Here is a 14711-nt window from a genome sequence, read left to right on the forward strand (position 1 = left end):
ACCTCCACCTGCAGATTAAAAATAATAAACAAAAAGACACAAAGCGCAAGGGGTGGCTGTTTTCCATTTTATTATTCTAAATAAAAACCACACTTTGTGCTGGATGATGGAGTATAAAAGAATCCGATGTACAATGATTTTAGACATCTACTGTTTTGGGGGCGTGGGGGAGTTTACAAAATATACAAAACTTTACAGCAAATAGATAGTAACCACTTAAATATCAGGTCAGTACCTACTATTAACTTAATGGAAAGGTTAGACAGTAATTACAACTCTTTTTTCTGCTTCTTTTTTTTTTTTTTTTTTAAGAGATCTGGATCCTTCGGGAGAGGGGAGGAATGAAAGCAAACCCCATTTGTGTTTCAGAAATAAAGAGACCAGTCTCATAAGGTTACGTTCTCCATTGGGACACTGCTGCCTTTTGGTTAGAGACGGGGCAGCTTGCTTCAAGCCCCATTAGCGTGGCAGGCACCTGGGATTAAACAGAACCCTACAATGCCGCTTGGATCGTTGATAACGTGTTGTCCTGTTAGAAGCCACTGTTTCATCCCCAAGGATCCCAAAGCACTTTACAAACAAGAATTAAACCTCACACCCACCCCCATGTGAGGTAGGTATTTCTTAGTGTCCCCCATGTTTACAGACTGGGGGGTAATTGATGCAAGAACACACATTGAGCCAGTGGAAAAGCTGGGAACAGAACCCAGGGGGTCTCTCTCCCAGCCCCCTGTATGGTCTACCAGACAATACTGTTACCTTTTCCCACTAGAAGTAGCATTTGGCTTCTGAAGCGGGGCCAGGGCATGAATAATTGTTAGGCAGTAAACCAAAAAACCAGCTCTGTGAGCCGGGGGCATCAGCAGGACATACATGGAATGGGAGACGGATTCTGGACTCTAGCCTCAGGGAGCAGAGCAGCCTGCTCTGGTTTCATGGTGAAAGCATGAGAGAGACTCCTTCTGTCTCTGGACTCCACCCAATCCTGCCCTCCACAAATCGGCATGGACATTGCTCGTGAAGACTACTTGATCTCCTAGCCTGGCTGGCAGGACCCAGTGGTAGCCATATGACAAAGGGGAGGCAGAAAACTGAATGGTAAAGAAGGTGGCCCAAGCAAGGGAAGACACCGGGACCCGTTGCAGATTGGTCATCGCGTCTGGGGTTAGGGCCTTGATCTAAAGCCCACCAAAGTTAGCAGAAAGACTCTACTTGACTCCCGTGGAGTTTGGGTGTGACATATCGAGGGAGGGCGCTCCGGAGGGTGACGGCTGGATCCTGGCATTGGATCCCCAGGCTGGGAGGGAGAGCCCAGGTTTTGGCCTCATCCCAATTCGGAGAAACTAAGGGATTGAACTTGTGACAGAGTTTTGCAAATTGGAATTTTTTTCACTTGCCCACGAGCAAGCACACAGTCAAATGGCTGCCAATCTCTTGAGTGTTTTGAGGGAGAACTAAATGGGTCATTATAACCCAGGGAAAAGCCAAAGGCAGAAGTGGGCAGGGATCTGAGTTCTGGCCACTCCCTGGCTGAGCCAACAGCTCCCCCTTCCTCGACCCACTGGCGACAGCTACGCTGAGCTGCGGAGCAGTCGAAGCCCGGGGAGCGGCAGCAGGGGCCTCCCTTAGCCGTGCCAAGTAAATACCCAGCGGTTTCAGATGGTCCCTGGGCCACCCTGGCTTCACTGCTACCTCAATGAGTTTGTGGACACAAAAGGGGACTCACACCCCTAGCTCATACTGTAGACGTAGCCACAGACCAAAGTCACGAAAAAGGGGGCAGGCGTCAGCCTTCCCTTCCCCTGACCTTGCGCAGGGTGTCGCTTGCCTGTTAGTGTTTCAGCGTCCAAGCGTTTGTTTGCTTTTTTGCCGCAAAGGCTTTTGCTTCACTGCTTTGATTCGGGTGTGCAGACCTGTAACCGTGGGGCAGGGCCCCGCAGTGTTCCACACGGCTTCTGGGACATGGCAGAATGACCTCCGGATGGCTACGGGCACCCAAGAACTTCTTGCCTCTTTGAAAACCCTTCATAGGAACTCCCCTACTGGCTCAGACCTGTCGTCCATTTAATCAGCACCAGGTGGGGCAGGGAAAGGTGTAGGACACCCCCTCTATGACAATCACGGGTTTACCTGTTCAGTTCGACATGAAGTCAGAAGTCAGCCGGGGCTAGCAAAGTTCGGGGCAGATTTAATCAAGAACTAGAATTCTGTCATTTCAACATCCACTTCCTCTTTTAAACACCTTCCACGGAGGGCCATATCCAGGGGCTGGGTCAAGCTTGGAGCCACCCAGGGATATCTGCATACGGCATCCCTTAAACTGGTTAACATTACACAGACTACGGAGGGCAGATCTCAGATGATGGTCTCGCCACCATAGGCTTTTTCTCAGTGCCACGTGGTTTGACTGGGGCACCAGTGTTTGAAAGCGCACGTCAGGACAGAGGTCAGCAGGGTTCCTTCTGCTCAGGAGCTGTGGTTGGTTCCCCATGTGAGCTCTGGCACTGCCTGGAGGAATGCAGCCAGATGCCTTCAGGGCTCTGTCTCCATCACCTGCACTCACATGCCCTTATCGCAGCTTGAGGACGAGCCAATGGGGGCATTAAACCTTTACACTGAAACAACCACCATCAGCTGCAGACGGGAAGGGATTCTGATGACCGTGCTAAAAAGCAGGAGCTTCCAAATGTGGCCGGGGATGCTGCCCTTCTGCAAATCCCACCCCAACCCTAGAGCGTGAAGTCCGACTGGCGGAATCGGTACCGCTCCTGACTCTAATCAACAGGAGATGAGCAAGAGACTCGCTCTGTTCCCCAGGGCTCCCGGCACAATTAACTCTTAACGCCCTCGCCCCCTCAGACCGCAAGCTCCTGCCTTCCTTGTGCACCCTCAGACATCATGCCCCTCCTGCAAACCTACTCCTGGCGCGCTAGGCTAAGCAAGCAGTCTCTGCTTATTGCTCATTCCTCTTCCAGTCCTCATCCTACCCTTTATCACGAGTGTTCGTTTCACAGGGCCCAGAAACAGAGAGCAGAGTACGGAGAAGGATGATGCTGCAGAGCTGTTATTGCACCCAGGGGCAGGGGTAGAGAGGGATTTTTTTTTAAAGGAACGTGAGGGGTCATTTCCCTAGGATGCTACATAATAATACTCATAAGTGCTCTTCATCTTCAACACGCTTTACAGACAGTAACTGGTTAATCGTCTCCACGCTCCAGGGAGGTAGGTAGGTACCACAAGTATTACCGCCCCCATTTTACAGATGGGGAAACTGAGGCAGAGAGGCGAAGCGACTTGCCCAAGGCCACAGTGAAGTTAGTGTTAGCAGTGGGGTTCGAACAGAGGGACGCCTAGCCCCCAGGCCAGACCAACGCTGCTCCTCTGAGGGTGTCTACACTGCAGCAGTACCGAGCCTCCCCGCCCGGGCAGACAGACTCCTGCTAGTTTTGCTCGAGCAGGTGCGCTAAAAATAGTAGCCTGGATGTTGCAGCACCAGCGTCAGTTCTAGCGAGTCACCCGAGCTCAGATCCGGGGCTCGCCTGAGCCCCGGCCAGCGTGGCTTTTTTAGCCCGTTGCTTCGAGCGCAGCTCGTGTGAGTCAGTCCCTCTCAGAGGCAACATGGCAGAGAGAAGCTCCCTGGGGGGCTGGGGGAGAGGCTGGCAGAGTGTTCAGAGTGTATGGAAATGCGGGAGCCTGTCCACAGGTTCCCGTGGCTTCAAGCCCCGAGCGCTTCCAGGTTATGAGGTAGTACGAGTCACCTAGGGACAGCTCTAACCCAGGCTGCTACATGTGTCGTATTCAAGCCTTTCCCCTCCCCGCCCCAGGGCAGTCACGCTGGAAAAACCACCCCGACCTCCACCAGCGGGCGCGTGTGAAAAGCTACAGCGTTACCCGGTGAAAGCAGAAGGGGCAAACTTACGTCGGCACCGACGACGTCCTTCGATAGAAACCACGTCACAGACCCGGTGGCCGTTCCATTACCGCGGGGTGGGGGGCTAACCCTGTAGCGGGGAGAACGCTCCTCCTGCAAAGACACCTTCCCAGGAGTTAAGGCAATGGTTTCTTTTCACCCTCATTCTAGAGGGCTTTGCACGGGCACAGGGATGCCCGATGCGCTCCACACCCCAACCCCTAGACTGCTGCGCTACCGACTTAGGGAGGGCGGGGTGAACTATAGGTCGTGCCCCAGCAGCATTAACGTGCTACTGCAGGCCGCAGAATCACAGAGACTTGGAGGGGATGATCTCTGCTAAAAACATTTCTCTTCGGTATGGGGGTGGGGAAAGGGGGAGAACAAGGGGGAAACCAGCCCTTCTGCCAGCATTTGCTACGTGCTTCCCCTGGCTCAGTGACTCTTCAGAGAGGGTAACGTGTTCCCTCCTGACAATCTAGCCTAGTTTATGGAGAGAGACCTCTCCTCTTTTCTCCAAGAAGCTCTGCCCCTGAGCTAGGGCTGCTCTGTTACTCCTACATTTCCCTGCCTCTCAAATGTGACTTTTAAACTTCAGAAGAGGTAAGGGAGGAGGGGGGTGGGGGGAAGGGGGAGAAAACAATCGGCAACTGCGGCCCTGGCTCAGATGGGCGGCTAGAGGTTGCGCTAATCCCCCTTTTCAAACATCGAGTCGAACTCCTGGAGCGCTCCCCAGGCCGCAAGGCCACACTCTGCTTTGTTCCTCCCAGTAGCAGCAAAGCCTAGAAGAAAACCAACTAGTGTTTTCGTGTCCAACACCTTCCCGTCCCGGCTCTACTGCGGCTGGCTGTCAGGATAATAGCAGCATAAATCTAGGTGTGATCTCAAACCCGTGGGAGGCCAGGCTAGGGTTAACCTGCTCGACGGAGATAGTTGTCTATTTATTCAATCCAAAACCTGGGAAGAAACGCCAACCCACGGAACTCAGCGGCCTCTAACGGGACTGGAGGTAAGTAAAAAGAACGGGCTTCTTGGTTTAGCTCACGTGCTGTTAACTGGAAGGATGCCGACAGAAAAATCCCGAGGCAAGGCCAAAAAAAAGGAGAATTCCATCCACAACGTCCGACTGTTAAAACTGTGTGTAAGTGCGGGGGGGGGAAGTCACCACTTTGTAGTTAGCGTTTGCTCCCCCACCCCACCAGCGCCGCCCAATCAGCTGTCTGTGTTTTTCTCTGCGTCTTTGGAATGGATTATGTACATGAACGTCTGTTCGATGGTGAAATCGGGCGGCAGGCTGCCTTTGTGGACGCCGATGTGCTTGCTCATGAGGTTTAAGGTGGAGCTGTAGTGTCCACACACAGTGCATCGGTACATGAGGGCCCCCGAGTGCGTCTTCAGGTGGCACTTGATGGTGGAGCGGCCGCGGAAGAATTTGTGACACACTTTGCACTGGTAAGGCTTTTCTCCCGTGTGAATCCTCCGGTGGTAGTTGAACTCGCTCGTGTGGGCAAACCTCTTCCCACAGACCTTGCAACTGTACTTACTGTTTCCTGGCTGGTTCTGCAGAGCCAGGTCCTCGCTCAGGAATTCCTCGGGCACCTTCCTCTTCTGGAGGGCTTGCTGCTGGAGCCGGTCTCCGAAGCTGGGCCGGACGACGTCCAGGCTGCCGCCACACTTGTGCTGGCTGACATGGTAGCGGTAAGCCGCTTCCAGCTTGAAGCTCTGGCCACAGAAATGGCATCGGAAGAGAGTCTCTTCCATGCTTTGATGGACTGCCATGTGCTTCTCCAGCAGATGCCGGTCCACGAAGCTGTTAGCACAGATGGAGCAGGAGAAGACGGAGATGCCCAGGTGGGACAGGGTGTGCCACATCAGGCTGCAGAGGTTGAGCTGCCGCTGGTCGCACACGCCACATGTTTGGCCTTTCAAGTTCATGTGGTCCAGGATGTGGCCCCGGACAGTGTGGAAATCTTTGGCCAGTGGCTTCCCGCAGGCGGTGCATACCAGCTCCGAGCCGGGCCCTCCGCCAAACAGGTTGATCTTGCTGGGCAGTGGGTCGCTGGGGTGGACGATAACGTTGTTGTCAAACACCCCCTCTCTCCGGTGGAGGGTGAGCTGCCATTGGGTGAAGAACTTGGTCTCGCACATGTCGCAGGAGAAGAGGAAGATCCCGATGTGGGACAGGACATGGGTGACCCGGGAATTCCGGTCCTGGAAGTGGGTCTCACACACCTTGCAGTTGCCGGTGAGCAGGTCCACGTGGTCCCTCGCATGCTGGCGGATCAGCTGGATGTTGGGTTCCAGGACCTTTTTGCACACCTGGCAGGGCATGGCCTTGCTCTCCCGGCTGTCGTTCTCAAAGGCCAGTTCCTCCTCGCTGTCGTCGCTCAGCTCAATGACCTCCTCCACCGGGCCCAGCTCTTCGCCAGTGTCTTCAAAGTGCAGCTCGTCAGCCCCTAGGTCCTCCAGCTGCAGCTCATCCATCTGCCCGAAGCCCTGATCTTTGGAATGGTCACTGTTGCTGGGGCAGGAGTTGCTCCCGGTGGAGATGTCCAGCGAGGTATCAGCAGCGAAAAAGCTGGTCTTGCTGAAGTCCCCGTTACTCTGGATCTTATAGGGCTGGCAGGTACTTGCAGTGGTTTGAACGGCCATGTTTACATTGCCCAGGCTGGGTTGAGCCACCATGTTGGTGGGAGAAGCAAACTGCTCCGTCAGTTCCTGCTCTTCTGTCTTTGGAAGCGGTTGATGCATCAAAGGCAGGTTATGGCCGGATTCACTCATGGGATTCCTGTCATCCTCTTTGTAGCCACCTGCCAATTCCCCATGCAAGATGCAATTCCGCTCAGGGCCAAAGTGCTCCCCACTGCTCCGGAGTTCGCCCAGGGAAGGGTTTGGTTCTGTCGCCGTGCTGCCCAAAGGGCCCGAACGGCCTTCTCCCGACCCAGAGGGCTGCTTGGTAATAGCTGAGCTCTCCAAGTCGGGGAAGGTGGAATGACAGGCCTTGAGCAGATCCTCCATGCCCAGCCTCTCTGCCACCTCGTATATGACGCCCACGTTGATGAGGTCCGTGAAGAGCTCAGAGGTGTAGACGAAGCTCAGGATCTTCTCAAAGTTGGCCGGCGTGATGAAGTCCACCACGTAGGTCCTGGCAGCATCCAGCCCCGTGTTTAGGAAGAGGTTCTGGAAGTAGCCGGCCGCGCAGGCCAGCACTGCTTTGTGTGCAGCAAAGGAGCGGCTCCCCACCACAATGGTGACGTCACACATGGTTTCCGACAGCCTGCACTTGTTGAGTTCCTTCAGCAGGTTGTTGGGGTGATCCGTGCTGTGTAGCTTGATCCTCATGCCCATCTTAGCAGTTGCTCAAGAGTCCCTCCTCCTGGTCAGCTTCTTATTCATTCGTTCACCAGGCGCTTAGCATCCAGCGGCTGGCAGGGCGAGAGGCTCTAAAAAGAGGAAAACGCAAGAGTTTACACTTCGGAGTCATCGCTGGTTTGGGGTGAAATGTCCCGGCATGTTTCACGCTTGCGTAAGTAGCAGCCAGGGAACAAGGCGGCTGCATTGGTGGAGATTCTCTCTCCAATTACCAATTCAAAAGATACACAGAGGTGAGGGGGTATGTCACAAATGAAAGGACAGAGAGAAGTGGCTGCATTCTTGCTACTCTCCTAAATGGGAATGTGTAATTTGGCATAATGATTATGATGCTGGGACTCGAGACCTGCTGAATTCTACACACACCTATAAATCCTTTAGATTTTTAAGACCAGGTTAGACAAACATGTGACAGGGATGGGCTTGGTATCCTTAATCCTGTCTCGGTATGAGGGGGCATCTTCTCAAAGTTCCTTCCAGCCCTACATTTCTATGATTCCATTCTGTGTCGGTTCTTATGCTGACCTCATCACTAATATCTGGTCCACTCTTCAAAGCTAGGTTGACATAAGTTAGGAGCTCAGGGGTATGAAAAACTCACGCCGCTGAGAGCCATCAAGGATTCTTGTGGCACCTTAGAGACTAACCAATTTATTTGAGCATGAGCTTTCATGAGCTACAGCTCACTTCATCGATGAAGTGAGCTGTAGCTCACGAAAGCTCATGCTCAAATAAATTGGTTAGTCTCTAAGGTGCCACAAGTACTCCTTTTCTTTTTGCGAATACAGACTAACACGGCTGTTACTCTGAAACCTATCAAGGATTCTGCCTCTTGGAGAGGTGGACGACCAGCAACAATGGAAACCGCCCTTCCATGGCAGTAGGAAGCATCTACACTGCAGTGCCCCATAGCTCGGCTGCTGCAGGACTTGCAGTGTAGACATGGCTTGAGTGTCTTCCAGTTCTGCATGAAGTGACATGACTAGCACCTACCTTTTGCCCTGTACAATTTAGAAGGTATACAGATACCGAAGCAGTGAAGGGTTAAGGATTTCTTTTTCCCCCTCTCGGGAGAGGCATATGCTAGATATTTTTTCTAATGCCTTGACTACACACAAACTGGCTCTGATCTCAGTTAAACCAGTGCAGCTTCTGCATGTAGACAACGCCTAAAGAATTACTACTATTCTTATCTCGTTGAGATCCAAAATACCCCCGGGGCAATTCTCACTTCACCATCAGAATTGGCAGAGGTTAAAAATACAAGAACTGCCACCACAGAAGAGACTAGTGATGCAGTGAGCCTGGTATCGCACCCGAGGTTCATGAGTGAACCTAGTTTAAGATCCTGCAGCAACACAAGGAATAAAAAATAAAAGTCTGCAACTTTAAGAAGCGTGTGAAAAACTTAGAGCAAGTTCTCTCCTTCGCCTCCTGTGTCTGAGCTAGGCTATAGCTATTATTAAACATTGTCAGCTCCCTGCCTCAAAAAGCAAATGGGGGAGTCCCACAACACGCAACCCCCAGGTATTCCCTCCAGCGGAGTCCCTTTGATTGACCTAGAGAATGGTTCACGCTCCCATCTACAGGTACAGTGCCTCAAACCCTTTCCAAATGATGAGAGAGGCTCAAATAAGGGCTTAGGTCAAAGGTGCAAAAAGACCAAATAAAAAACCATGCTACAAAAAGTACTTTACTTTGCCAGTCACTATCTGAGCTCCTGTTTCTATATGGGGGTCTCTGTCTCCCAGCACAACTTCCCTACCCGTTCTGTAGTAGCCTCATTAGCTATCTTTATAAATACGCAACCTGGATCGCAGACTTCTTCCTCACTGGCTGGGCACTATCACTTCTAGGTCTCTCCTAGTCAGTACGGCTCCGTAGATTCCTTCTGCCCACTGAATATCTCCAGATCCTCCCCCGGCCCCAACACACGCACTGACTTTCGTTTGCCAGGTTGGCTCTCATTTCAGGTCTTGCCCCTAGTTCTAAACTCTCTACATCTCTTTGAATTATTTCTCTGCTCTCACCGGCATCTGCATCCGCTGTCTTTCCAGACCATTATTACAGAAGACTAGACTTGTGATACCCATCTCTGCAAGACCCAACCAGGCCGCTCCAACTCGGCCTGCACCCCCTTTTTGTTTATGATCTGTTGGGACAGTTTTCAAATTGGACAGACTACTCAGTATCGAAACGTCTCCAGGGCAGCAGCAGGCTTTGAACCTCAGCCCTGGAAGCCTGTTCTCAATTTTTCCAGGACACCAAAGGAGACAAGGGGAAGATCCAGATACCAAGCAGAGAGGCGACACAGGAAGCCCAAGGTTGCTCCAGTTTAGAAGCCATGAAAGAGGGTGTCCCAGTTTGCAGACTCTTAGCACCCGGGGGATTTTCTTAAATAGGGAATCTTGGAAAAAGAAAAGAAAAGCCACCCTCATCAATAATTCACCAGGGAAATGGGAGGTAACGGGGGCTGCTCTGTTTGGAGCGTAGAGCATGCAATGCTACCCCTGAACCTCACGGAGTAGGTCACCCCGGGCCCCGTTAATGTTGCCTATAGCAGCTGCTTCTCCTGCTTTGCAAGTGTACAACCTCAGGTTTGCCTGTTTATTACTTGATTTCCTTCCCTCTGCCAGAGGGTGAACACCCCAGAGGCCAAAAGAAGGGATGGGGTCCTCAGGGTAAAGGGGGGGACGGATGGGAGGAGGGGGAAAAGATGAAGGGGGGCTGCATGGATGAGTAAGGAAAGCGGGAAGATGGGATGAGCCACCCGGGCTCCCCCACTTGGAGTACATGTTTTGGGGGGGTGGGGTGGGAATAGGGGCTCTTCTCCATCACAGGGTTGGGGGGTGGATGAAAGGGTGGGAAGGGACATGGCAGGGGAATGGGGCAATCCAGCAGGAGGCAGACAGGGTGAGAGGAGGCTCTTTAGGAGGATAAGGGGGCTTTGGGGGCCAGCGTGTCCATAGGTGGGGGGGGGCAAAGGGAAAACTGCTTGGGGAGCGAACGAGAGGGACAGCAGTAGGTGCCAGTGGGGAGAACTTAGGAGGGGGCAGAAATGGCAAACGAGGTGGCCCCTGTCCAGGCAGCTGGGATCCCCCCAAAAAGGGAGGGGAGCCCCACATGCGAGGTAGGTGCAGAGAGATCCCCATGCAAGAGGCGGAGGAGTCCCTTGTACAGAGAGAGGGTTGGGGGGGTCTCCTAAATAACAATCCCCCACACCAGACGGGAGGGGAAAAGTCGAGTCCCGTACTGAGGGAGGGGGAAGAGGGGTCCCCCCGACACAGGAGTGGGGAAGAAAGGCGAGATCGGGATCCTTGTCCCCAGGGAAGGGGGCCATAGAAAGGGGATGGAGGCAATACAGGTCCCCTGTGCAGGAAAAGGGGGGCTTCCCTATGCCAAGGAGGATCCCCTATGCAGGGGGCAGGGATCCCCTATACCACAGGAGGGCAGGAGGGGGGTCCCCCATTCGGGAGGGCGGGGGGGGTCTCACAGGGGGTGGGGCCCCATCCAGGGGTCCCTCATTCAGGGGGAAAGGGGGGGCTCATAGGGGAGGGGTCCCCTGCTGGGGGGGAGGGGCAGGGGTCCCCCATGTGGGGGGGGACAGAGGGTGGTCCCATGGGGGGCGGGGCGGGGGGGCAGGCCGGGGTCCCGCGGGGGGAGCGGGGTCCCATGGGGGGGTCCCGCGGGGGGGTCCCATGGGGGCGGGGCGGCAGGGGGGGTCCGGTGGGGGGCGCAGGGGGTCCCGCGGGGGGGGCGGGGTCCCACGGGGGGCGGGGCGGGGCCCCCCCTTACCCGGCCGGCTCCGGGCACCATCCCCGCTCGGCTCCACACAAAGGCTCCGACCCCCCCGCTCCGCCCGCCCGGCCCCGCCGAGGAGGCGGCCGCGCCGGGCCCGGCAAGAGGCTCCATCCGCCCCGCCGAGCGCCCCGAGCCCGCCCGGCCCAGCGCCGCCCCTGCCCCGGAGGGGGCACTGCAGCCGGGGGAGCGCGGGCGGGGGGAGGGGGGAAAGAGGGGGGCGGGGGCGGGAGGAGTGGGGGGAAGGGGCAGGAAGAGGGGAGCTGGGGGCGGGGGCGGTAGGAGGGGGGGCAAAAGGGGCAGGAAGAGGGGAGCTGGGGGAGGGGGCGGGAGGAGTGGGGGGAAGGGGGCAGGAAGAGGGGAGCTGGGGCGGGGGCGAAGGGGGCAGGAAGAGGGGAGCTGGGGGCGGGGGCGGGAGGAGGGGGGGCGAAGGGGGCAGGAAGAGGGGAGCTGGGGGCGGGGGTGGGAGGAGGGGGGGCGAAGGGGGCAGGAAGAGGGGAGCTGGGGGCGGGGGCGGGAGGAGTGGGGGGAAGGGGGCAGGAAGAGGGGAGCTGGGGCGGGGGCGAAGGGGGCAGGAAGAGGGGAGCTGGGGGCGGGGGCGGGAGGAGGGAGGGAAGGGGGCAGCAAGAGGGGAGCTGGGGCGGGGGCGGGAGGAGTGGGGGGAAGGGGGCAGGAAGAGGGGAGCTGGGGCGGGGGCGGGAGGAGTGGGGGCGAAAGGGGCAGGAAGAGGGGAGCTGGGGCCGGGGGCGGGGGGGGGGGGAGAAGGGGGCAGGAAGAGGGGAGCGGGGGGCGGGAGGAGTGGGGGCGAAGGGGGCAGGAAGAGGGGGAGCTGGGGGCAAAGGGGGCGGGAGGAGTGCGGGCAAAAAGGGCAGGAAGAGGGGAGCTGGGGTCGGGGGCGGGAGGAGGGGTGAAGGGGGCAGCAAGAGGGGAGCTGGGGCGGGGGCGAAGGGGGCAGGAAGAGGGGAGCTGGGAGCGGGGGAGGGAGGAGGGGTGAAGGGGGCAGCAAGAGGGGAGCTGGGGGCGGGAGGAGTGGAGGGAAGGGGGCAGGAAGAGGGGAGCTGGGGCGGGGGCGGGAGGAGTGGGGGCGAAAGGGGCAGGAAGAGGGGAGCTGGGGGCGGGGGTGGGAGGAGTGGGGGCAAAAGGGGCAGGAAGAGGGGAGCTGGGGCCGGTGGTGGGAGGAGTGGGGGGAAGGGGGAAGGAACAGGGGAGCTGGGGGTGGGAGTGGGGAGAGCTGAGGGAAGTTGAGGGGGCAGCTGATGGGGAGCGGGGCTCGAGTCAGGTGATGAGGGAGCTCTCAGGTGATGGGGTAGGGTCCGGTGCGGGATTAGGGGAAGCTGGGGGGGCGATGCTCGGGAACTGCTCCCTACGCAGCCAGGCAGGACTCTGGGGGAGCCTCCTCTCCCCAGGGCAAGAAGCTCACCCGGCTTCCACCTTCCTGGGTCTGAGCTCGGAGCATCCAGCATCCTCTGCCCCGCCCTGCGCTTCCCACAGCGAGTCCGCCCAGGCGGGGTCCTGGGGGGGCCAGAGGGTCCTGCCCCCAACTCCGCAGTCAGACGGGACTCTCAGCCAGCCAGTAAAACAGAAGGTTTATTAGACGACAGGAACATGGTCTAAAACGGAGCTTGTAGGTACAGACAACAGGACCCCTCAGCCGGGTCCGTCTTGGGGGGCAGGGAGGCCAGAGCCCCGTCTGGGCCTCCCTCCATTTCCCCAGCCGGCTCCAAACTGAAACTCTCCAGCCCCTTCTCCGGCTTTGTCTCTTTCCCGGGCTAGGAGGCCACCTGATCTCTTTGTTCCCCAACCACTTCAGTTGGCACCTTGCAGGGGAGGGACCCAGGCCATCAGTCCCCAGGAGACAGGGTGTCGGCCATCCTCTGGGCAGACACCATCCCACTGGCCCCCTAGGGTGCCGCCACAATCACACCCCCTTAGCCCCCCACCTAGATACTTAAGAACTGCATAGGGGAAACTGAGGCACCCACACAGTATTCAGAGAAAACATTAAGAACATTCCCACTTCGTCACGGGGGCAGTGAGGAAGGACTGGGGGTCAGGTATTGGAGAGGGAAGGGGGGTCAGGGGAGCTGGGGGCAGTCAGGGCGGGGTCACCCGAGAGGAGGATCTGCAGAGGGTGCAGTGACCCCCTGTGTCCCCCAACCACAAAGCAAGCTAGGGGACACTGGGGGCAGGATGGAGACTGGGGGACATGGGGCAGGAGGACAACTGGGCCCTGGAGCAACGTACAAGCAAGGACAGAGCAGGTTGCCCTTGTGGTGAGGAGCAAATCCTGGCCCGGCTCTTCTGGGGCTGGCAGGTGAATGAGGGCCCCGAACCACTCCATTGGGATTGATGGAACAAGTGCTGGGGCAGGAATGCCTGAAGGCTGGCGTGGGGGGCAGAGCTCCTGGTGTGGATCCCAGCCATGACCACCAGAACCGAGGGGATCGGGGAGGAGAAACAGAGCCCCTGGCCTCTATCTAGGGTTGCCAACCCTCCAGGTTTGGCCTGGAGTCTCCCGGAATCGGCATTGATCTCCTAGTGACTATTGAAAGCAATCTGGGAGATTGAGCACACTGCCAGGTCATTCATGCACTTTGACCGCCTCTGCAGTCCTCCAGCCAGCGTTTGGCCCCATTTTGCTGGCTGGGTCCATCTGAAAGCACCTGCACTGAGCCACCCAAGCGGGTAAGCCAGAAAAGACCCTGGACTTGCCCTGAGCTGGACACCAGTGGAAGAAGCTCGTTGCCTCCCTGGCCTGCTTCTTGGTGCTCTGCCCAGGGCACTAGTTGCATCCAGGAATCAGTGTTGTGTCCCATCCCTACGTTCCCCTGCCGTCAGCGCCCACATCCTTGCGTTTGGCAAATCCCATCTTTCAGACGGGTCGCTGGCCGGTTCCCACAGCATTCTGGTGTCAGAGCTGCGCGAGGAACCAAATTCGCAAGAGGGCAGCGTGGCTGCATCAAACCAGCCCACGGCGCCCGCTAACAGCAACCAGAGGGCTTATCCGAATCTGTCTGTCAGCGCTAGCTGCTCCTGCCTCCCACTCCAGAGAGAAGCCTGGATTTTCAAATGCCATACCCCGTCTCTTATTTCTACACTGGCCATGGGAGGCAGGGCCTGAGGCCAGTTTCCTGCTAAACGACTCTTACTGTGGATCTGAGTTTTGTATTGTTTCGGCTTTTGATAGTTAACTGCTTCTGCACTGCACGCCTGTGAGCTTCACAATGCAGCCACAGGGAGCATCCCGTGGTGACAGGTGTCTCAGGTATTCCCCCGGTAGGACAGAGGCCGAAAATCCACCCTTGTGGTGTTCTAGAATTTATTCTGGCTCCTTGACAATCGTTCTCAAAGTAAAAGATGACGGAGCAAGTTCTGTACTCTGTTCCCTGCCCTTTGGGAGCAAAAGGAGCAGAAAGCACCCCTTTGGCATCAGGGAGTCCCCACAGCGGACATGCAGCTGGCTGGCAGAAAATAGAGCAGCTCCCACGTGTTCTGACCCGGAGCCAGGGCAGAGACTCTCGGAGCCACAACTGGCTCCCTTGGTCCTGCTCTTACACGGAGGAAGAGAACATGGCTTGATTGTTCTTACTGCTGGTGCTACTAACCCCCCCTTCTCCCCCCAGATCCAACT

The 14711-nt window shown here is 56.7% G+C and overlaps 1 protein-coding gene across 1 annotated transcript; it reads right to left on the minus strand.

Moving 5' to 3' along the window:
* Positions 1 to 61: 61 nt before the first annotated feature.
* On the minus strand, positions 62 to 11146 carry ZBTB39 (zinc finger and BTB domain containing 39). The gene is made up of 2 exons (XM_077838613.1): positions 11078 to 11146; positions 62 to 7353 (listed from the first exon to the last, which is right to left on the minus strand). Exon 2 carries the CDS (start codon positions 7256 to 7258, stop codon positions 5123 to 5125), a length of 2136 nt encoding a protein of 711 aa, XP_077694739.1. The 5' UTR covers positions 7259 to 7353; positions 11078 to 11146; the 3' UTR covers positions 62 to 5122.
* Between the last annotated feature and the right edge of the window lie 3565 nt (positions 11147 to 14711).

The sequence above is a fragment of the Eretmochelys imbricata genome, chromosome 20 (assembly GCF_965152235.1).
Source record: "Eretmochelys imbricata isolate rEreImb1 chromosome 20, rEreImb1.hap1, whole genome shotgun sequence".
Classification (NCBI taxonomy): domain Eukaryota; kingdom Metazoa; phylum Chordata; order Testudines; family Cheloniidae; genus Eretmochelys; species Eretmochelys imbricata.

What these genes read in the sequence shown, in the direction of transcription:
- ZBTB39 (XM_077838613.1), bottom strand. Translation starts at nt 7,258, where the DNA reads ATGGGCATGAGGATCAAGCTACACAGCACGGATCACCCCAACAACCTG.